The sequence below is a fragment of the Salarias fasciatus genome (genome assembly GCF_902148845.1).
Source record: "Salarias fasciatus chromosome 23 unlocalized genomic scaffold, fSalaFa1.1 super_scaffold_20, whole genome shotgun sequence".
Taxonomy (NCBI): domain Eukaryota; kingdom Metazoa; phylum Chordata; class Actinopteri; order Blenniiformes; family Blenniidae; genus Salarias; species Salarias fasciatus.
This window is the reverse complement of record NW_021941230.1, coordinates 6,461,548-6,484,037: the sequence shown is the minus strand read 5'-3', so window position 1 is coordinate 6,484,037 and position 22,490 is coordinate 6,461,548. Positions and strand designations below refer to the sequence as shown.

General features: G+C 42.3%; 1 protein-coding gene across 2 annotated transcripts in view; it reads left to right on the top strand.

The window, feature by feature from the left end:
• LOC115384214 (tensin-like) overlaps window positions 1-22,490 on the top strand; it is a 69,701-nt gene that overhangs the window by 6,919 nt on the left and 40,292 nt on the right. Inside the window, exons 3-4 of one of the 2 annotated variants that reach the window (XM_030086524.1) lie at window positions 9,852-9,966; window positions 12,047-12,084. In XM_030086524.1, coding sequence (XP_029942384.1) covers window positions 9,852-9,966; window positions 12,047-12,084 — 153 coding nt within the window. Of the gene's footprint in view, window positions 1-9,851; window positions 9,967-12,046; window positions 12,085-17,826; window positions 17,930-22,490 lie in introns of those variants that run through there. The other variant, XM_030086526.1, reaches the window with a different exon arrangement.

The window sequence follows — 22,490 nt, the reverse complement described above, 5'->3', positions numbered from 1 at the left end:
CCTACAGGAACCCAAATACTTCCGTGTGCTCATTACTGCTCAACAATATGCTAAACAGCTCCGCTGCGTATAACAATTGTTATTTTGACACAGGATTTTCAAACATGGAGATTTAAAGTACTGACTGAGTTAAAGGTGCTTTCTTTTTCTAAATTTGGAGCATTTAAATCCAAAGTATTTTTAGTTTAAGATCTTTTCGAGGGTCATGAAGCACTGGAGATACTTCCATAAAGGTGGATACATCTTAGATATAATTTGCACCAAAACAAGTGAAATTTATTTTTGCTCGGAGGATATGAATCACACAAAAATTAATTCATTTGATGGCATTTATGGTATTTGACATTTATGATAGAAAAAAAGGTGAAAATTTTTTTATTTTCACCCAATTTCATATTGAGCGTAAAAACAGTTCCATATTAGCATTTAAATATAAAATGTCTCTTTATGCAGATGACCTTAATGTCTGTATTATTATAAAAAACAAAATAATACTCCATGAAATGGATACATCAATCTTAATGGTGCAGAATACAGTAGAATGTCACCAAAAAAACCTTCTCCTGTGGCATTATGGGTGTTTATTGGTCTTGAGGCTAGCTAGCTAGCAGTGATGTAGCTGACTTTCATGGCAACATTATATGTTATCTCAGCTCCGGTCTCAGTGTTGTGTTGTGTCCATTACTCTTGAGACCCTTGTTGCAAAAAAAGAAATCTTTGAAAGTTTTGAATTCTTCTTGGTGGCTGTTCGGGCCCAATTGGAACCTCTTACGAGCTGGTTTTGGACCATGGGCCTTATGTATGATACCAAGACAGTGTGTCTTTGATTAAAGCCACATTTATGCATGCATGAAAGGAAGCGCTGATTATTCTTTTTTTTTAATTTCTGGACAGTAACAGATAAAACGCCACACCAAGATGCAAGCTGAGACAGCCATGATGTTGCCTTAAAAGTTGCGCGGTCAGGGTGTAGAAACACCCACAATGCAGCTGCGTTTTGGATATTTCCCTGTATTTCGCACCATTGATATTCGTCCTAGTAATTGTTTTTTTGTGAAAATATAGACCTTGCCATCATCTGCATAAAGAAAAAGTTTTGAATCACTCCAGATGAACCTGAGCTGAAGTGAGTGTCACGTGTTGCTTTATCCAATGAAATCCCTTCTTTTCATCCCAGCCTGTCCTTGTAGTTTGCATGTTCTCCCTCCCGCGCGCGGGACTCGTCTCTCCCGTCGTCGCGCACATGCAGCTGGGATACCGTCGGGTGGGACGCGCGGCAGATCCATCATGTCGTCGGTTGTCTAACAGAGTCCCTTATTGACTGGGCAGAATCCCCCGAGAGCTCTGGAAATCAATCAGGCTTTGATTGGACCGTTTCTGCCCGCCACGCCTCCCAGTCCCCTCCGCATGAGACATGTGTTTTTGTGTGTGTATGTGTGTGAGAGAGAGAGAGGAATGCCATTTTCCCTTGTGGTATTAAAGGAGTGTATCTGCTAGCTCTTGCTAAGTGATTAGCTGGCGTTGAGTGAGGAGATTCTTGAGTAATGAACGCGTCCCGGGGATTTAAATCCCCCCCTGACCGCCCCTCCAGCGTCCCGGCAACGTCTTTATCTCCGCGCCTCGAGAGAGGCGGGGTGTTGGGTTGTAATTACAAGGTCAACCGAGAGTTTTGGAATTTCATTTACAGTAAATATGTTGGTCTGCAATGAACGAGGGAGGGAAGGTGGTGGTGGTGGGGGGGGGGGGGTCAAGTAGTCTCTGGTGGCGCCATCAGCTGCTGCTGTTCTGAGAGGTCGTGACCTCCCGGAGCCACCTCTGCCCAAACTGGACGTACGTCCAGTTAGCAGCCGGAGAGGAGAAAGTGCAGGGTTTTTTTTTTTTTTTTTTACATCCGGAGGGACCTCGTGTCCACATGCAGAAAACTGTCACTGCATCGTGTGTGTGTGTGCGTGTGTGTGTGTGGTACTGTATCTAAGACCTGGCCCGTCCTGGGAGACTTTCAGCTGTCACTCCGGCTAAACAACGCCCGGCGTATCCGTGACCAGGTGATTTATATCCGATGTGAGCGGAGGCCTCCCGCCGGGCAGCCAGCCCTTGACCCAGCTTCAGAGCGCTCCCCCCCCGTCACGTCCCGATCTGGATCCCTGAGTTTACTGGACACGGCTCGGAATGCACCGATAGCCAAAACCACCTCTGTCTATTTACATTTCAAAAGCTGTCCGTTGTGTTTTACCAGCCAACAAGTTCATTAGTTCATTAGCAAGTCGACTAATGATCATAAGCGGCTCGGACTTCATGACAGCGCCCCCCCCCCCCCCCAATCGATCCCCGCGTCTGCACCTGCCATCGATCCGCAAACAGCTGGAAGTCTCCGCAAACAGACGTGTAAAAAAACAACAGCAGACGTGAACCGTCGGGGGCGGCGCGTTTGGGATCTTTTTACCGTCTTTTTACCAGAATAAAACATGTCTGAGGTCTTCCTCTGCGTTGTTCCCATGACGGGAACCGAGAGATCTCTGGTGTTTGCTGCATTAATGTCGCTATATTAGCACTGATGTGGCTATAATCGCAGCCAATCGGCCCTCTGGGGTGTTACCACCAGAATAATGACAGAAGAATGGGTTTTTTTTCCCCCCCATTAACAGTAAAAACAAAGAGTGGAGGAATTTTAGGAGACATACCGGCGGAGGGAACACGATCTGGCAGGTGGACCGTCCGATCTTAGCGGATTTCGAGCGTTTGAAAAGCCATCTGTGTGCACGAGAGATCAGAGACCCGAGAGGACGGGGAGCGGCGGCCAACGGCAGGAAGTTATAAAACCGATCGGCACAGTCAGCAAGAAAAGTTAGAATGAAAATGCAAAACTTGCTTTCTGTTTGTTGTGTCTATATACATGTCAGTGATGCTCTGTTGGAAATGGTTCCCAAGGTGGAACTTTGTGAAAAAGTTGCCAATCCCTCTCCAAGGAAACGGCAGTGGTGGTGGTGGGGAGGGGTTCTAATTTCAAAACAAAAACTCAGACTGCTTTATGTGAAAAGTTGTAAACGCAACTTTTATAAAAACCCACCGACTCCGGGGAAACGTATGAAAGCATAACTTCAACTCAAAATGCTCTGACTCAGTTTCTGTGGAAACATGGAAAAACACAACTTTTTGAAAACGCTGTAACTCCATTTCCATGGAGACGGGGTAAAACACAACTTTTTGAAAATGCTTGAACTCTGTTTCCATGGGAACAACTGAAAATACAACTTTTTCTATTTTTGCCAACTGCGCCAACTCATGGCCTGCCGCACTCACTATGTACTTTTAAACACGTTTTTTTTCTAGTTTCTGTGTAAACGGACATAGTTTTCAAAACGTCGCTGCGTAAATGCCACATTTTTCTGAACAGATACATTTCCGCTTGAAAAGCTGCCACATCAACGGTGCCTTCAATTGACATGTCCTGCAAAAAGTTGGATTTGTTGTGATGCTTCCAGAGTACAATCCTCTCAAATGTACATGAAACACTTCCTGAGCAGTCTATTTTTAACAATCTGCTGAGTGACTCTTGTGAAAACTCCACGTTTCAGACCAGGCGGGTGCAGAGAACAGACAAGGTGCCGGTTCTGGTGGGGTTTTTTTTTTCCCCCATGTTCCCCGCTCTGGATTCCCCTCACAAAGGCGCCCATTGTTCCCAACAGAATTTCAATTCGCTGGGAAATTGAAAGCAGGTGTGGCCGTGCGGCGTTTTCATCCTCGGAGTCACGTCGTCTGTAGATTTCTCTGCTTTTCGCCTTTTCCTCGGTGACTCACTTCCTTCGTTAACTCCTGGGTATTGTGCATTACGCAATTTCATTTAAGAATTGGTTTTGATGATTCCACATCGACAAATCAACGATCGATTGACAAGTGATGCAAAATGATTTCTGCGCATCTTTGTGTTTTTAAACCTCCAGTCCATGCAGGAAGACTTTCCTCTAAGTGGAAACACGTGTTGGTTTGCATTACAGGAGGCTTACTGGTGTGTGTGTGTGTGTGTGTGTGTGTGTGTGTGTGAGGGTTTAATCCCAGATGTTGAAGCTCAAGAGGCACCTGGCGAAAAACAGGAGTTCCAGATTGCAAGCATTTCCTACTACAATGATATTTCCCCTTTTTTTCTTTCTTTTTTTTTTTTTAATCCAGTTCTCTGTCTCTTTTTGCACTTTTAAAAGTTTAAATTTAAGTCTAAAACAAAATGGAGTAACATAAAAAGAACCATGCTGATCAGATTATGGTGGTGATCCTGGAAAAAATGGGCACAAAACAGTCATTTCAAACCATAAAATGTTGCAGATTAAGCGCCTTGATTGATTTATTGTGTGAGTTATCAAGACCACAGGGATTTAGGAAACATTAGGAACAGAAATCATTTTTTTTTTAGAATTAATGTACTTCCTTTATTTTAACTTAAAACCTTCCTGATTTTCTCATTTTATGGTAGAAATCCGGGAAAAACAGGCACAAAAGAGTAACTTCACGGCATAAAATACTCCAGATTGAGCATTTTTATTGATTTATTGTTTCAGTTGTGAAAACCACAGCAGCTCAAATAAATTTGGGGGAAGAGATAATAATTTTTAGAATTAATCTACTTTGTGATTCTAACTTAGAACCTTAACAGAAAACCTAAAAAAAAAAACCATGACATTTCAGAAAAAAAGATGATAAATTAACATGAAAATAAGATGTGGTGTTTGATTAAAGTGTTGATCCTGGAAAAATGGGCACAAAACAGTAATTTCAAAGCATACAATTTTGCAGTTTAAGCATTTATTCATTGTGTGAGAATTGAAAACCACAGAATAATTACTAAAAATCTTATTTCTGTTCCTAAATTTTTCAATTTTTCATTCAAAATTCAAGTAGACAATCAGGAAAAAGTTCAAACTGGGGTAAATCTGTGTGCTGAGTGTGCAAACATGACAAAATTAATCATGAAAGCATGAAATTTTTCCTAAAAATCCTGAAAAAGTTGGAAAATATGTGTCTCAAACCACACAAACCTTACGTTGACTGTAAAAGTTGTCCCCTCTGTTCGACGTGAGCGATTTAAAACCCCGAAACCTGAGCGCAATCTGTATTTCTGACCATGAAATTCACTGAGAGTAATGAGAATTCCATTTCATAACGTGGAAACATTGAGCCTGACTCAGTTAAGCATCTTTCCCTGTGGTAGAACATGCAGCTTTCACTCATTCTAAAGCAGATTTGGTGTTATTTTCCTGGCATTTTTTTTTTTTTTTTGTTGTTTTTGTCAGCGCCGGGCCTTCGAAGGACAGGACGGTGCCTTTGAGAGAGAGTCCCTGCCCCCCCCTCCCCCCTCCCCCCCTCCTCCTCCTCAGTCTAAGTGGGGTCGCGGTTGAGCTAGCGCAGCGGTGCTTTTCATTAGCTAAGTGCAAACTGGGGGAGAAGAGCCTTGATTTACTGGCTCTTCTTGTCTATATGCCGGCACACACTGATGGAAACACCTCCTCTTCCTCTTCCTCTTCCTCCTCCATCCATTTTCCTCTCTCTCTTTCTCGACATACACACAACCTTTCCATTTTCTTTCCCGGGAGAATCCCCACACGACACAGGACAGGACAGGACAGGGCAGGGCTCGGGATATTTTGTCTCGTTTCTTTCAAACATTTATGAGCGAATCCACATGCAATCGGGGGGGATTTTATTAACATTTGCGGAACAAATGTTCAGACGGATTCCGCCACGGACGACGGGGAGAACCGCTGGCTTTCGTTAGCGGATTTGTATAGAAATCCCTGACTTGCTGCGTTACAGCACGTTACTCACGTGCATGATCAGATATGGTCTATAAAGTTTTATTGTTAACATCTCCAAGTTAAAAAAAAAAAACAAAAAAAACATCAGTTTTCATGGTGTACTGTGAAGATTTGTGCAGAACTCTCGTGCCATTCTTAATATTTATGCACTGGGTTTGCAAATTCTGCACATGCGGTTTAAAAATACTCACATGCATGGTCACATATGGAGTTATTACTATTTTTTTCTGCATATTCCCAAGAAAAAAAACCAACAGTTTAGATGGTGTAATGTGAAGATTTCTGCAAAACTGCTTTTCATTGGTGAATAATTCTGCACTGTTTTTACAAATTCTGCATATTAAGCTGAATAAAAGCTGAATTTAAACCACTTATGAGATGCAATTTGTGCTAAGTAATGAGTAATAAAGTTTTTTTCTCGCTATTTCCAAATAAAAGCCATCACTTTTCATGGTGTAATGTGAAGATTTGAGCAGAAATATTAAAATTCTGAATATTTCTGCATTGTTTTTGCACATATGGTTTAAAAATAGCTGATTTAAAGCTCCTTGGTGCCACTTATTAGATGCATTAGGCCTAAATACACTTAAATGCATGGTCAGATTTGTTTTTTTTCTGCAAATTGCAGCAGGTTTTTATGGTATAATTTGAAGATTTGTGCAGAATTGCAATGTAATTCTCAATATTTCTGCGCTGTGCTTGCAAATTCTGCACATGCGCTTTAAAGATTCTCACACGCAATCACATATGGAGTTATGCTTCTTTTTCTGCACATTTCTAAGTAAAAAACACCAGTTTCAACGGCGTGACATGAAGATTTGAGCAGAAGTGTCATGCACTGACGAACAGTTTTTTTTTTTTTTTTTTTTTTTTTTTATCCTGCAGATGCATCCCATTAATAGAATCCTCTCTTTTGTCCCTGTTGATGACCTGCCAGGCTTCTCGAGTCCCAGCTGCTCTGTGGCAGAAATCCAACAGCCATTTGCACTTGTGTTGTCCCGATATGTCTTCTTCTTCTTCTTCTTCTCTTCTTCTTCTTCTATCCCCTCCTCATCCATCACCGTTCGACAGGGACATGTTGACCCCGGTTGCCGTGGCAGCCAGGTAACCATGGCACCTGGCTGTGACGCAGCTGGCTGCGTCCGATTGGTTGAGCCGGGGTCATCTTTAACAGAGTGGCTTCAAATCAGCTTTTTTTTTTTTTTTTTTAAACCACGTGTGCATTAAAGTGCAAAAATATTCACAATTGCACATCTGACCATGCAAGTGATCAGATATGATGTGTACTTTTTTGCAGAATCGGCAAAAATATTCACAGATGCATGAGAAGTTCTGCACAAATCTGAACATCAGACCATCGGAACTGGCGTGTTCTACTTGGAAATGTGCAGAAAAACTTCAATCTGATCATGCATAAGAACATTTTTTTGCACTGCACGCCCAATGCATCTCACAAGTTAGGATTATTTTACTCAAAAATGCTACATTTTTAAAGCCTAGAGAAAAGTCCAGCAGAAAAAAACTATTTCTTATTCGAAAGGATGATGGAAATGTAACTTTAATGACCAAAATTGACCAAAAACCACATTTTAATGTCTTTTATCTTAAAAATATAACTTTTCTCTTTCTTTCCGCAACGTACATCTACTTATCACCATTAGTTTTTCAGGTTCTGGCAAGAAATTGGGACAAATTTGCTCTTTACAAGGTCAAAACATAAAGAATTGAAATTATTTCTTAATAAAATGGAAACAGTATTGAATCTTTGCTGACGTAATTGATTTATTTTCTGATTTTTTATGCCCAACGAATAGTTCCTTCCTGCAGTGGACGTGTGTGAAAATCCGCTTCGCGGAGGAACAATTAGTTGTTTGCTCTAATATCTCGGCGCAGCCAAGGTCAGCCATGATTCCTCTGCTCGCAGGCTTCTGGCGAAGTGTGTCACACTGTGACAAAAGCCATTAAGATTTAGGGAGATAGGGCGCCGAGGAAAACGCTGAGAAACACACTTCTGGAAAAAGCTTTGAGACAAATTGGTTGCGGCACATGGAGGGAAGAGAGGAAGAGCTCAGAGACGATGAAGGAGGGGTTACACCGAGTAAATAATTAGCCTTTGTCCTAAACGGTGCAACACGATACTGAAAATAATCATTTTTTTATTGAAATGAAGTCAGTTTTCTCTCCTTTGCAACGATCTTTTGATTCAAACCTCATTGAAAGTCTTGTTCTTATGAAAGAACTTGACTAAATCTCCATATATGTTGCAAAATCTATAAGATTTTTGATTTTCTAAGCCTGCATGTTGAATATATGGACATTTTCTAAACATTTTTCATTCATTCCAGATATGTTAAAATCAAGATATATATAATTTCACCTTCTTTGCAAGTTGCATAGACGTGGTAAAGTTGGAGAGTTCCCTGTAATCCATGACGTGTGTTTGAAATCACTGCAATACTTCAAAATATGACCAAGGTTGTTAAACTTGTTCTGAGTGAAAATTTCTCATTTTACTTGATTTACGATAAATTCACCTAAAAATATACATTTCATCAAGATAAAAAGACTTGATTTGAGAGAAGTTCTCTTTAATCAAGACAATTTTCACTTTGTATTTGTAGATTTTTTTTCTTCGGTTAAGATACTTTCACTTTGAAATTAGTAAGAACATCTGCCAATAGAACAAGTGAAAAATGTCTTGATTTCAGAGAAACTTCTATTAAATCAAAACTTCTTATCTTGAGGGAATATAATTTTTAAGTGAATTTATATTAAATCAAGTAAAATGAAATATTTTCATTAAAAAAAAGTTTAAAAAAACTTGGTCAGATTTAGATTTTTTGCAGTTATTTATACATAGAAACTACTGTATTTTATAGATGAAGGTGTCATCGGCGTAGAGGGGAAACGTTTTGACTAACTTCGGCTTTACTTAGGTATGATGCTGCATGGAATAGTTGTAAAACATCCCTGAGTGTGGAGATTATTTAAGATTTCTGAGAATCAATATGACGGATACACTGCAGTCAGAATGTGAGCAAGGTTTTTTTAAACTTCTTTTGCTTGAAAATGTCTCATTTTACTTGATTTAAGATAAATTTTCTTGAATTAAGATGTTTTTACTTTGAAATAAATAAAAAAAAATCCTCCTCAGTGGAAAATGCGAATCAGCTGTGTGCTGGTCAGGGGAGAGTGCACATGTTGTCTGCGCGGGGTCGGGTGGGAGAAGAGTGGTGGGGAGGAATTCAACTTTTGTGACGTACTTAGGTTTGAAGAGTTTCAAACGAGCTGTTTTCTACCCGAAGGGAGAGGCTGCTGTAAAGAGCAGCAGACTGAAAGAGATTACTCCGACATGCGTGGAAGAAGGCAAATAACCTTTGGGGGGTGGTTTTTAAGGGAATTCAACTTTGGGGCATGCTAAAAACCTTAAAAAAAAAAGTGGATTTTGCATGATATAGGTCCTTTAAATCAACTCTTTTTATCTTGATGAAACATAATTTTTAAGTGAATTTATCTTAAACCAAGCAAAATGAAACATTTTCATTCAAAACAAGTTTAAAAATACTTGCTCAGATTTAGATTTTTTTTTTTCAGTGATCTCCCTGCAGGAGTTCATTGACTCAAGGTGCTGAGCTCCAACACGGCGTCTGTCTCCAGTGAAGGACAGCGAGCTGAGACGCCCGGGCCCGGGCTGCGCAAACACACGTCACTGTTATGACTCAGACAAAAAGTTCCAGGGTGTTTCCCTTTGAAAATAATCCCGGGAATACATGAGATTAGTCATAAAATTAACCATGCAAAAGTCTCCAAAAAGCAGATTTGATGAAGTTACAGTACACAACGTCATTCCTCGAGGTTCTGAGCTGCTGCAAGGACTTTTTTCCCCCCTCTTTTCCTCATTAATAAGTCATTTAATTAGAGGACTTCAAAGTGAAAACATCGTCTCTGTGCGCAGCACGCGATCCTGGGATTAAACAATTTTTTTTTTTTTTTTTTTTTGCGCAATATCGCCACTTTATTCACGAACGATGTGTCTTCTTCCCGCAGCCCGACGAGCTGGAGGGCGTCCACACACACACCTTCAAGCTGAAGCCCTTCAAGAAGGCCAAGAGCTGCGATATATGCAAGCAGGCCATCACCAAGGAGGGCCTCATCTGCAAGGGTGAGAGTTTTAAAGCCGTCACTGTGTGTTTGATGCTTTTCTTGCTCTGAATTCGTAGATTTCTTGCGTTTTCCTGTGAGTTTTGTCCGGTAAAGGGAACCTAAAGTGTAATCTGGGGGCCCTCATTTATAAAACATGGCGTAGGAAACATACTAAGAGCCAAAAATTGTGTATGTGGAAAAAAAAAAGTCATTCTTCAGAAAACCAGTTTACGCTACTTTCAGGGCTCGTTTTGTGCGTAAGCAACATTAATAAATGAGGCCCCAGATTACTAAGATTCAAACGGTGGATTTTGTGCATCATGCATTCCAGATTTGTACTCGTTTGTTCTCCCGACTCCCAGATCTGATCTGTCATAGCGTCGGGGTTTGTTCACACGACAACAGTTTAAAGTGAAAATGCAAAACTTGCACGTTTTAGAGGTGGAACTTTTCAAAACGATACACTCCTTATCTATGAAAATGAGGGGGGAAAAAAAATTGCGAATTTATTAAAACACTCCAACTCCACCAATGTGAAAACAAGGCCGTCTCCACGGAAACGTGAGAAAAGTGCCTTTAACGCTGTGTTGCTAAGTGTGCGCGTGTGTGTGGAATCTTTATAAGCACCCTCAGCTCCGACTCGTGGCTCATGCATTTTCACTTGGCTTCAGCTTCTCGTATCGTCTGCTTTAAGTTGCTGTTCTGTGACCCTCCGAAGCACTCCGGTCATTGACCTTTGACCTCTGGTGTCAACAAGGCGTGTTTGCTGCCCGCTGGGTGTTTTCTCTGCCCTGACACAGACTTAACAGATTGCAGCGTTTTATTTTGACATTACTGATGTATTCCCAGCATTTAACCGAAAAGATGAGGGGAAAAAAATGATCGAATTGCTCAAAATTTTGCACGACTGAAGACAGAATCATCAATAAGGATGCAGAAAAAGGCTCCCGTCCTCTTTTTCCCATCTTTACTTGCTCTCTCTCTTGCCTTTAAGCCCCCTTTTTTTTGTTTCCTCTTCTAAATTTAGCAGTTTTATTGTCACTCCAAGAGAAGTCCCGGGGAAATTAACATTAGCAGACTTCCAGGCAGCCTCTCCGGTTCCTTTATGTCTTTCTTTCTTTATTTATTTCTCTTTTTCTACCCCTCCTCCCGGCTTGCACGGGGGCTTTGGCTGAGAATTGGGTGTTAAAATTAGCATGGCTGCCGCTGCTGCTGCTGCTGCTGCTGCATTAGCCTAGATAAGAGAGGGAGAGAGGGGGCAGAGCGAGGCAGCAGAAAGAGAAAGTGGGGTATGAAGGGGATTTTTGGAAAGAGGGTGCAAAGAAAAGCGTCATTATTCCTTTCATCCTCGACGTTAAAGCGCAGTTTTCTGTCGAAATCGAATAAACGGCAGCAGTTTCTGCCGCGTGTGAAGACAATAAACCTTCACTTTTCTGCATGCATTTGAGTCAATCCTGCAAATTAATGCATGCTTAAGTTGGATTTCAACATTTAAAGAGTGTGCTTTCGAGTTGCTCGTCCCAAAACGAAGGCAGACGAGAAAAAAAAAAAAAAAGACCAAAAATGTCCCAGGGGATCAATAGCTGCTTCTCGTACGTTGATAATCCACACATTGGAGTGGTTTTAAGACCGCCCGGAGAAATCTTCCCGCACATCAGGAGCACATTTACCACCTGGAGACCACCCAGGTCGGCGAGCGGCCAGGCGGCAGGTGTTGAGGGGTCAGAGGTCGTACCTGCTCATGACATTAAAACATGGCAGCACATGCAGGATCAGGCTCTCCGAACAGGCCGAATTTATTCCGTCCCACACCCCTTATTGTTGCTTTATCTGAATAGAAATGCTGAAATGCAGGTTTTTTTTTTCCTTTGGAGTGCATGCTTCTTCTTCATGGATCCGCTAGGTGGCAGCACTGCAGCATGCAAACACCAGGGACTGACCTTGTTTCAGTCTCCTTTCCAGCCTGTTCAGCACTAAACTCTTTACTCCCTTCATTTTACAGGAATGATCATGTTTTTATGTGCATAATGATTTATTTCCCTACACATGTAAATAAGCCAGAAAAATCTCTAATTCTGCCTGTTTGTTTTTTTTTCCAGCTTGTCGGTTATCCTGCCATAAGAAATGTGAAGTTAAGGTAAGAATTGTAACATTTTTTTCACTCTTTCATGCAAGATTTTATTGAAACGGATGCACTTTTTTTTTTTTTTGCAAAACTTTACATGGAAAAACTCCATTGGTTTGCAGGGTTTTTGGGATTTTTCTTGATGTGGCCTTCTTCATTAACTTTAATTAAAAAATATCATACTATTGAGGCTTAATGTGACCTGATGAACTCAGCTGAATGATTTTTTTTTTTTTTTGTGGATGAAGTTGATTCAGGGTCCCATCAACAGCGATCACTTGATACGTGTGTTGAAGAATTAAAGTATCTCCATTTTTAAAAAGAAAATGCTGACAACAGCAGTTGTACCAAGTTTTTATTGAATGAAAAGTGAAAAAAAGAGAAGAAAAGAAGGTTCTCTTAGTGGTTTTCGTTGTATATTGAGTCCCAAAAAACATCCTGGAGTTCATCCGTTTAGCAAAATACTGCTCCAGGAACAAAAGTTGTGTGTTCCCAAAAACATCCTGGGAAGTTTCACCAGATACTCTGAAAACCAGGCGAGGCCATTAGTGGTGGCGATTTTGTGGGAGGGCGATAATCAAGAAGAGGCTCCGAGTCATTGATTCTGGTGGTGGATGCCGGGACGCGGCAGTAAATCTGTGTGAAAACGAGAGTTTTTGGCAGGACTTCCCGAAGGCTCATTTGCTCTTCAGCTAATCCCCCAATCTGGTTTACTTGCGGCCAAACATTTATGTTGGAATAATGCAGTGGAAATGATGAAAACAAACCATTTCGGGCAGTAAAAAGTGCGGGAAAAGTCAAGTCTCTGTGCAGACTGTGACCTTGAACAGTAAATATGAGGAAAACCGCCACGCCGTTTTATGTGTTTGTTTCAAGCTGCCGCTTGCTTCCCGTTTTAATGCTGTACAGTAACCAGAATATCGTTTGAACGCCTTAATGGTGCTTTCATGTGCTTTTACGGCGTGTTAATAAAGGTTACGGTGGTTTTAATGAAATGCTCCGGGTTGGTTTAAGGATCCGCATCATGACTTCATCAAAATGTTTGGAGTTCGGCAAATGCAGCAGATGGAGAAAAGTCATGAATAATGGCTAATAATCAAGTAGCTAGGGCTAATCACAGCTAAAATTAGAGCTGACAGAACAGAATATCATCCGCATACACTTGTATCATTTACAGCGATTTTTTATTCACCAATTTATCTTGTTTTATGTTTATTGGAGGTTGAACTTACAAACTCTGAATAGAAAACCTGATAATGTTTTGCAGTTTTAATAATGAATTCCTTCGGTGCATAAAATATGATGTATTGCTATTTTAAATTCCATAAACACTCCTGCAGAGTCACTGGAATCTTATCAAAGCCTCATGATCACTCATGAAATGATTTTGAGTCATGCAAATGCATTGCATAGAGAAAAATGATTAAAAAGGTAAAAAGAAATTCTATTGCTCTCATAAATTTAAAGAAAACAATCAGATTGTCTCAATACAGAGAAATACACTTTAAAAGTAGACTAAAACACATGAGATCATTGGATAAATGAGAAAATCAAGTTCAAAATAAATAAAATATGAGGACAGGATTTTAAAAATCAAAAAAACTCTTGATTAAAAACATTTTAAGATACCTTTTAAAACTGGTAAATGATGGCATCTGGCTAATAAATAATGGTTAAAAAAAATCCACATTTTCAATCAACTTCTATTATTATAGGGTTATCATGTACAACACATTATCATCCACATATACTCATATTACCTACAGCCAGTTAAAAGTTGCCAATTCGTCTAACAAGTTTGATTTAGGATTATAGGTATTAAAACTTGCAAACTCTTCACAGGAAATCCTATAAATCTTCTGCAGCTTCAGTAAAGAATGGTTCGGACATTTAAAATGTGACATATTGCTACTTTAAACTCCATAAATACTTGCGCGGAGTCCCTGTAATCTTGCTGTCAGTGAAACAATCAACTCGTGCTGCTGAGCTTTGAAAACTGGCCCAGCCATGAACTTTTAAAAGCGCATGAAAATGTCAGGAAAAAGACAGACGTCCGGTAATGATGAGGAGTAGCTAATGGCTCTGGGTTCCGCTTCACTCATTGGTCCGACCGCAGCCGCCTTTGTGCAGATGTCTGTTGAAGGATTCGCACATGAAGACCTTGGAGACCTCCTTTTCCTTGTTTTGCTTGTCTGCTTCTACTTTGGAAACGTCCCAAAATCTTTGTGGAAAGTCAAAGTAGGAGCTCCTTATTGCGCATTACCAGGTTCTTCTCGGTCACCTGTGCCACTGCTACGTCTTTCCTGAAGCTACTTCCAGATTGGGGACTTTCTGTACATCTGTCGGCGGGTCCTGGAGGTACTTGCCGCTATGATTTGGTCTCTACCGTCACCCAGGAAGACGTTTGTGGCTCTCTAGCTCCGATCGTGTTCACCAGAGAGTCGTTGAATCCGTCAGACTGCTGTCTGGTTGCACAAAGGTTTATGTCGGCCAGCTTGACGGCAGTTGCTTTGTGGGTTTTAAATTTGTTGGCTCAGTGAAGAGTTGTCGGCCTTGCTGGCACTTTTTCTTGAGTTTTTCAAGGTACCCTTCCAGACACTAGGGTTCGGGTTCAGGTCTTTACGTCAAACCCAGGGATACCACGTTCAGTCTTATCTCTGTTGGGTAAATATTTTTTTGTATTTGCATTCCGGCTGCAGGTTTGGCATCACTAGATATGGAAGAGATCCGCCCGGTAACGTGTGTTGACTGGATTGCAGAGTGTCTGTAAACTCTGCGCGGAAACAAGCCCTCGTTATTCCCCGTGATTTATCCCCGCGGCGTCTGGAAGCAGCTTCCTACCAGCGTTTTTTTTTTTTTTTTTTTTTTTTTTTTGCTCTGTTCGAGGTTTGGCACGGGCTGGACAGGAATGAGGGGGAAGGAGTTACAGAATACTTCTCATGGAAAACAGCTTGTCGACTTGTGTGTGTGTGTGTGTGTGTGTGTGTGTGTGTGTGTGTGTGTGTGTGTGTGTGTGTGTGTGTGTGTCTGTGTTGCTGATGTTGCTTTATTATGGGGCGCTTGAGCAAGACAAGTGACTTTCTGAGTTTAGAGGTCATCGCAAACTGCTTCTCTGAGTATGATTGAAGATTGCGCGGCTTGTTTACTGCTGGCTGTTAACAGCTGGGGCTGAACAAAGAGCTCTCGTAATCAGGACCTCGCCGCTTCCTGCGCTTGTACATGTTCGCAGTTTTTTTTTTTTTTTTTTTTTTAAGGAAAACGATAAGGAAGTGAGTCACAATCAGAGTCCGGGAATAAAATGAAAGAGGGTGTAAGAGAACCATAGTGGCAAACTCATTTATGCATTTCTTGCCATTTATGGAAATAAATCTGAGCATTTCTGAAGTTTGGAGGCAGATCTGAAAAGGTCCTCTTTCTATTTTTGGGAGGATCTAGTAGCTTTTTTTTGTCATGCAAAGGGAAATCCAGGGGATATCATCGCTGTGAGAGGACTCAGTTGTCCCTTTTCATCTCCCGTGGCCCAAAATCCCCCGTCAGTCATACAGAGCTCACTTCGCTTGCTTACATAACGCGAGCACTGATGTGGAAGAAACAGCATTTTAGGGTGAGCTGTCAGACTTTGTGCTGATATGAGTAAAACTCCCAGGATCTTTATCTGGGACTTTAAAGAAAGGGTGTTGTTTTTTTTTTTTGCTCTATTCTCGCACATTCCTAACTCGGCCAAGCCTCATTTAAAGTGTGACGGTCCTCCGCTTGGTGCATAACGTTGAGGTCAAGATGCTTAAATCTCAACATCCTTGCATGTGTAAAAACTGGGAGAAACCTTTAATTTGAAGCTTGAACGCAAGAATTAAGTTCTTTAATATTACAGCGAGTAGGTTGGAGTCATCACATACTGTACAAAACAGGATTTTTACAGTTTTATAACTGTTGAGATTCACAGTGATTCAAGACTCTGATTCTGAAACACTTCTGTTTTTTTGACGATCTCCTGAAGTTGTGAAATTTATTTTAGGTGCATATTTTTTTAGATTTTATTTATTTAATTTTACGTAAGTAATTTGATTCAAGGTCAAGCTTTATTTTTTTGTAAATCATTATATATTTTGTAATTAATTTATTTCATGAATTTAAATTATTCTATCAATAATTTGACTTAACTGAATTGATATTTTTTTTAATAATTTAATGTATTCAACTAAATTAATTAATTGAGGAAATGTATTCATTTTACTTAGCTGAAGATATATATATATATATATATATATATATATATATATATATATATATATATATATATATATGTATGTATATATATATATATTCATTCATTATATTTGAAAAAAAGTTATGTCATTGTTGCTACAGTGCATATTTGTAATAATCGGACACCGTTGGATACCTGAATCACTTCCTTAAATGTGGTGCAACGTTAGTAATTAACATGCATGTGTTTATTGCAACCATGAAAAACTTCACATTAGTCTCTTACGTTCTTAAATATTTTTCTCTCGCTCCTCCTTTTTCCAATACTGTTGATATATGTGGTCTTTTTTTGAACGCATTACTTTATATTCTGTTGCAAAAAGTTGAAGAAGTACTGCTGGACTGGTAAAGTTGCCATCTCAGCCTGAAACCCGCAGCGGCGGAGCAGGTTGCCCGTGCTAGTTTGTTTACATTGAATCCCGGGCCGCTGTTGGCTCAGCTGTCACTCAGCCCGCTCGGTCCGAGGTCAAAAAGGCAAGACGCATGCCTCTCCTCAAAACCAGGACTCGCTCGCAGGGCTGAGACGGCGATGAGGAGCGCTGAAGAATGTTGGCATGGGAAAGAGAGAAGCCATCCAAGCATGAAAGTGAAAAGGTAGAGAGAGAGAGACAGAGAGAGAGAGAGAGAGACATGCGCACAGAAGATCGTCCGAGCCAAGCTCGTCTCATTCCTCAGCAGCTCCTCACAGAAGCAGGTCTGTTTCCCCGGTTGCGAGCACGTCACATCAAAGGGCCGTCCACCGCCCGTCTCCATGGCAACACCCTTCGGCGCGCTGCTCCGGGAGATAGCGCTGGCAGACGAACGTTACGGGCGCTCTAATAACCGGGTGCTAGCAGATGACTGATGGCCACAATTTTACCCGAAGTCCTCGTCTGGAGGTCAAGAGCTAAGTTCAACCCGGAGAAACACAGCAGGGGGGGAGGGAGGAGGGAGGGAGGGAGGGAGGGAGGGAGGGGGGCAAACACTTCCCTATAGGTCTGTCAGAGAAAGTGGGATCTCGGGGTGGTCTTTAGCAGGTAAATGTACAGCAAACTGAAGGGATAATGGAAGATCTATATACTAGCTACAAATTTGAGTTTTCTACTGCATAGCTATTCTCTCTCTCTTCCAGTTCCAGTCTCTCTATCATGTATGTGTCAACAGCTACACTGAAGGGAAAGGAGGGAGGAGAAAGAAAGAAGGGAGGGATACAGTTACTGTCTTTCCCTGGACATTTTTTTTTTTTTTTGCTAGCTCATTTTTTTTTTTTGGGTACCGGAATCAGAAGCCGCTCTCTCGGCCTTATATAGCGCGCTTTCCAAATTTCTTGGCAGTTGAGGGGACGGGCCGAAGGAGAGTGTATCCTGGTTGGGGAGAGACATCCACATGTTGTGCAGTTCAGTAGCTCCTCTGGCACGCGTTTGGGATTACTGCCGTTGTTTTGAGCAGGAGGAGGAGGAGGAGGAGGAGGAGGATCAGGAGGAGGAGGAGGAAAGTATTTGGTGCTCCTTCAGTTCTCTCCTCGAGGGGGGTCCGCTGAAGTCAGGGAGACTCGCAGAGGGCTGAGACAAGACAGACAGAGCGTGAGAAAAAGTGGCAGCCCCGTTTTCAGGTAAGAGCTCGTTTCCCCGCCAACCTGTGGTTCGGCTTGTTTTCCATGCGAGGAAGGCGTTACTTTAATGGGCCAGAACGTGAAGCTCCACAGCGCCAAGAAAGAGTATATCCTTTTGGATATTTTTGGCTTTCCCCTGCAAACATGCTCATGGGAAAGTCTCCCCCACATGGGAACTGGAGTTCATCTCAGTCGCCGTCCCGGGGCTCGAGAACCTTTCCAGCAGTGATTTGTGGGGAGAGAGACCAACTGGTCGGCACAGCAGGTGACCACGTGTTCTCTCTCTCTCTCTCTCTCTCTCTCTCTCTCTCTCTCTCTCTCTCTCTCTCTCTCTCTCTCTCTCGCACAACATTAACCTGCAAGTCTGTGCTGCTGCAGTCTGGTTTTTCAGCCCCTCTTGTTTTTCCTCTTCTTTGACACTCCTTTGAGAAGAGGATGCGGAGTGACAACGGCAGTCTTTCACCCCCGACCTTGAGCTAACACGCGGACGGCAGTTAAACACGGGAGGTCAGGAGGTCGCCGGGCTCGTACGCGACGTTTCTTCAAAACAACAGGGAGGAATGCAGCTTTGAGATGTTTTTTTTTTCTAGATTACTTCTGAACTTTCTCCCAAATTCTCCAAGCTAACAATAAATGGCGGCTTTCATATGCGTGATTGCAGCGAGGAAGTGTCATTTTTCAGAAAACCAATGTTGCATTGCGCTTTCCTGCATGTTGCACCATTGATTTTGGCTTGGCGCTGGTTCTGTATTCACGCTTAAGTGTGCAATTAGTGGTCAGAGCGAGGAGGAAAAAAACAAAAGCACCCTGCAGTCACCCCTAATTAAACAGGAACTGATAGGCCGACGCCGTCCAGAGTCGGGACCCATCAGCACCGTTCGCCCAGTCCAGTAATGACCAAAACATGCGTCTTTCCAACCGTTCCTTAAAAGCCCAAGCTCTTTGAAGTGTTGCACATTTTCCGGCTCGCTGTTTCACATGAGGAGGAAACCAAAGATCTCGCGAATCAGGTGAGTTTTGGTTTTAAGCCCCGTGCCAGACGTTCGACCCCTTCCTCCATGTGAGCCCACATTAAATGACTGAACGCGTATGTGCGGTCGTGCATTTCAAGGCAGGCTTTTTGGAATTGGAGGTTTTCGACCTGCGTCCAACGCGGAGCCGCAATTGCACATCTGATATTCATCATTTCCTGGTTTAATGGGGTATTTTAGCCGGCTGCGGCCTGACCGTGGCCATTCGTCAGTGATCCGCGGGGCTTTGGCCTCCTGCACTTCCACTTTATGAAGCCCCAGAGGATCTCAAACGCAACATGCTGATGTTCGACACTCAGGCTCCGTTTACATGCCGTTTTAAGTCAAAAGGCTTTTTCTTTTTTTTTTTTTTGTTTCAGAAAAGATTCATGTATATATGATAACATTTTCACAATGATCAATTTCCATGGAAATGGCAGAAAAGCAAAAACAATTCATTTTCATCTAGGTCTGCTACTGAATGCTATTGACTTGTTTTTGTAATGAAACTCCATAGACAACATGCTGTAAACATTAACATTATTTACAATGGCTGCTCCCTCCATGTGCAATTTTGCACTGTTTCTACAGAGTCTGAGCGTTTTCTAAAACTTGCCTTCCTCCATCACCACGGAGAAAAAGTCAATGCATTGTCAAAAAGTTGCAATTTTCCTCCTTTTCCACCAATGTAGAGCATTCTCAATAAGTTCTGTTCCTCCCTTTTTCCACTGAGACAGAGTCGGAGGATTTTTAAAAAGTTCCACCTTGTTAGCCATTTTCAAAAAGTTTCGTCTTCAATGTCTCAGAGCACCATTGTGGCATCAGCGGACTCCCAGAAACCTACGAGTTTTCTATTTTCTTTTGAAAATGTTTTCCCTACCAAGATGAACTTTGATGATGTTGCTAAATGCCTGAAATAAGAAGGTAATCCTGTCAATAACGGTAATATGTGGGATTTTTATCCACAAGATTTAGCCGATAGATTAGTCACGAAAGGACCTGGAGCTTGCAGTTCGGCGGATTCCGTTTCTCTGAAGAGCTTTGAATCGTGTTTTCTCTATCCGGTCACGGTCCAGTCATTTATTTAACAACCATCAAGCGCTTCTCGAGACCCCGCTTGTGTTTGTCCGGCACTGGGCATTTTTTGACAGATGCCAGTGGAAACAGCCTGGTTCTGTTCCGCTTTAAGGAAAACAGTGATTTCGGCCTTGTGTACACAACGATCCCCCTTCCATCCTGTTTGGGTTCGCTCGGAAGAAGCAGCTCGTGGTCAGACTGAACGGCATGTTTCTGTTCCAAACTTAGCCCGGACAAAATAGCATGTCCACCGAGCGGATCTTTTTTTTTTTTTTAAAGGATATTGAGTCATTAGCTTGATGCAATGATCCGTTTTTGTTTTTTTGTTTTTTTTTTAAGTGACAGATAGTATTTAAGTGGTGAAACGTTCCCACACAGGATACTCCTCTGGCAGCTCTGACCATGAGTCATTTATTTTGCTATTATTTTAGTACGGCTTGATTTAGCCGTCCGTTTAAGCGGCGCTCGACACTGCCAAGTGCGCTCCTGCCAGCGACACGCCGCCACCCCGGTCGAACATGGCGCTTTACACACTTGACATTATGTCAAAATGTCAGAGCGGGGAAGGAACATGCTCTCCACCGTTGGTGGATTTATTAAGCAGCTCCAAGTACAACAGAAACCCAGCCTTGATGTATAAATCCCTTTCCAAAGGAGCCGTTTGAGCTCCGGTCCTTATTTGGCCCCCATTTGGAAAGAGAAGAATTTACTTTTTCAGGCAGGGTGCCATCACCGTCCGCCGTCTGTGTGTGTATGTGTGTGTGTGTGTGTGTGTGTGTGTGTGTGTGTGTGTGTGTGTGTCGAGGAATTCTCAGCGCGGTCGGACCAGTGGTGGCCTTCGCTTATCCGATGATTTATGCACAGCGGCGAACGCACGCTTTGTGTCATTAGACCGAGATCAGAGTAATGACTCCTGTTGAAACACAGCAGCTCTCTCATGTCTCTCGGGTTTAAGCAAAAAAAAAACGCTGAGTCAGGATTATCAGAGGACGCTTTTTGAAGTTTGTGCGAGCGTTTCAAGCGCTTCTTCGGCTCATGTTGGAATTTATTATTTCTGTGTCGGATGTGTCGAGAGAGTCGGATATTTCTGAAGGTACCTGGAACAACGTTGGGATTCTCTGAATACCAATATGAGAAAAGTCCACTATTACTTTTCCATTTTTTTCAATGCCCTGTTTAATTTCTGTGTTTTTAATGTAATTTTATGTATTTCTTTGCCTGTTGTGCATCACTTGAATGGTACCTATACAAATCAACTCGCCTCGCCCTGATATCTCTTGGTACAATGGCCCCACTGAGTGGCCCGGTCTCATCCTTTGATATCCCGCGCTCTCCATTTCCATATAAACCCACTCCAGCGCTCCGGCGACACTTTTCCCCGAAATCGTTAAAGCCCCCATTGATCCCCGCTCTCAGCGTGAGGAGGAGGAGGGGGATCAAGGCAGGAGGAGGGGCGGCTCCGCCGAGCCTCACCTGAGACGTTTGACCTTTTCGCGGTTCCACAATGACTGCTCTTAACGCGCCTCCGTCTGCCCCCCTTAATGAGGCCCGTCGACCAGACCCCCCCCCCCCCCCCCCCCCCTTACTTGTTGACTCCTTGTTCGAGTTCAGTTGCTTCCCAGACGCCCCTCGTGACTGACTGGGATTATAATCCACCCCCTAAACACCCTCAAGTTTTAAGAGACTAAAGCCACTCTGAGTCTGTTGGACAGTTTTCTTTGTGGTGTTCCGGTCTGTCTGCTCTGGGAGACAAATCAAGGAGGCCAAAAAGGGAGTCGGGGTCGAGTTTTATTTGATTTGGAATCTACTCCAGCAGCCATTAGTGAACAGAAGCACTGCAGTGGACAGAGGTATGAAATGACTGTAATCATGGTCAAAGATTTGAATGTTTTGGGGACCATGCAGCGATTAGCACTCCCGTTTCATGGCAAGAAGGTCCCGGGTTTAAAGACCAGTCTTTCTATGTGGAGTTTGCATGTTCTCCCCCATGGTAGTCCATGAGGAGAAAATGCCCTGCAGGTAGTCCAGCTTCCTCCAACGGCCCAAAAACATGCATATAAGTTTAACTGTTGACTCTAATTTGCCCTAAATTGTGAGTATGTGTGGTACTTTTTGAAAAAAGTTGGGCTTGGTTGCTATGGAGACGAGCAAAAACAAGACTACTACTGGTTGTGGCAGATATTTCTTCTGCATATGTATGAGAAGACGGACAATAACAAACATGGCGGCCTTCGGAGTGGCACAACTCCCAGTTTATACTCTAGTTTGATTATCTACATTGGTAGCTTTAGAAACGAGACCCTTTTTCTGCAGTTGCTGTATAAGAGGACTTTTTTTTTCAGAACACTACTTTGTAAGAGCGAAACTTTTCAAAAACAGAAACAGAGTAACTTGAAACATCAGTCCTGGGGTCGTGTGGCCTCTGAGATTCCTGTGCTCTTATCCGTCTGAGCTGGTAAAAACTCCGCGAAGCC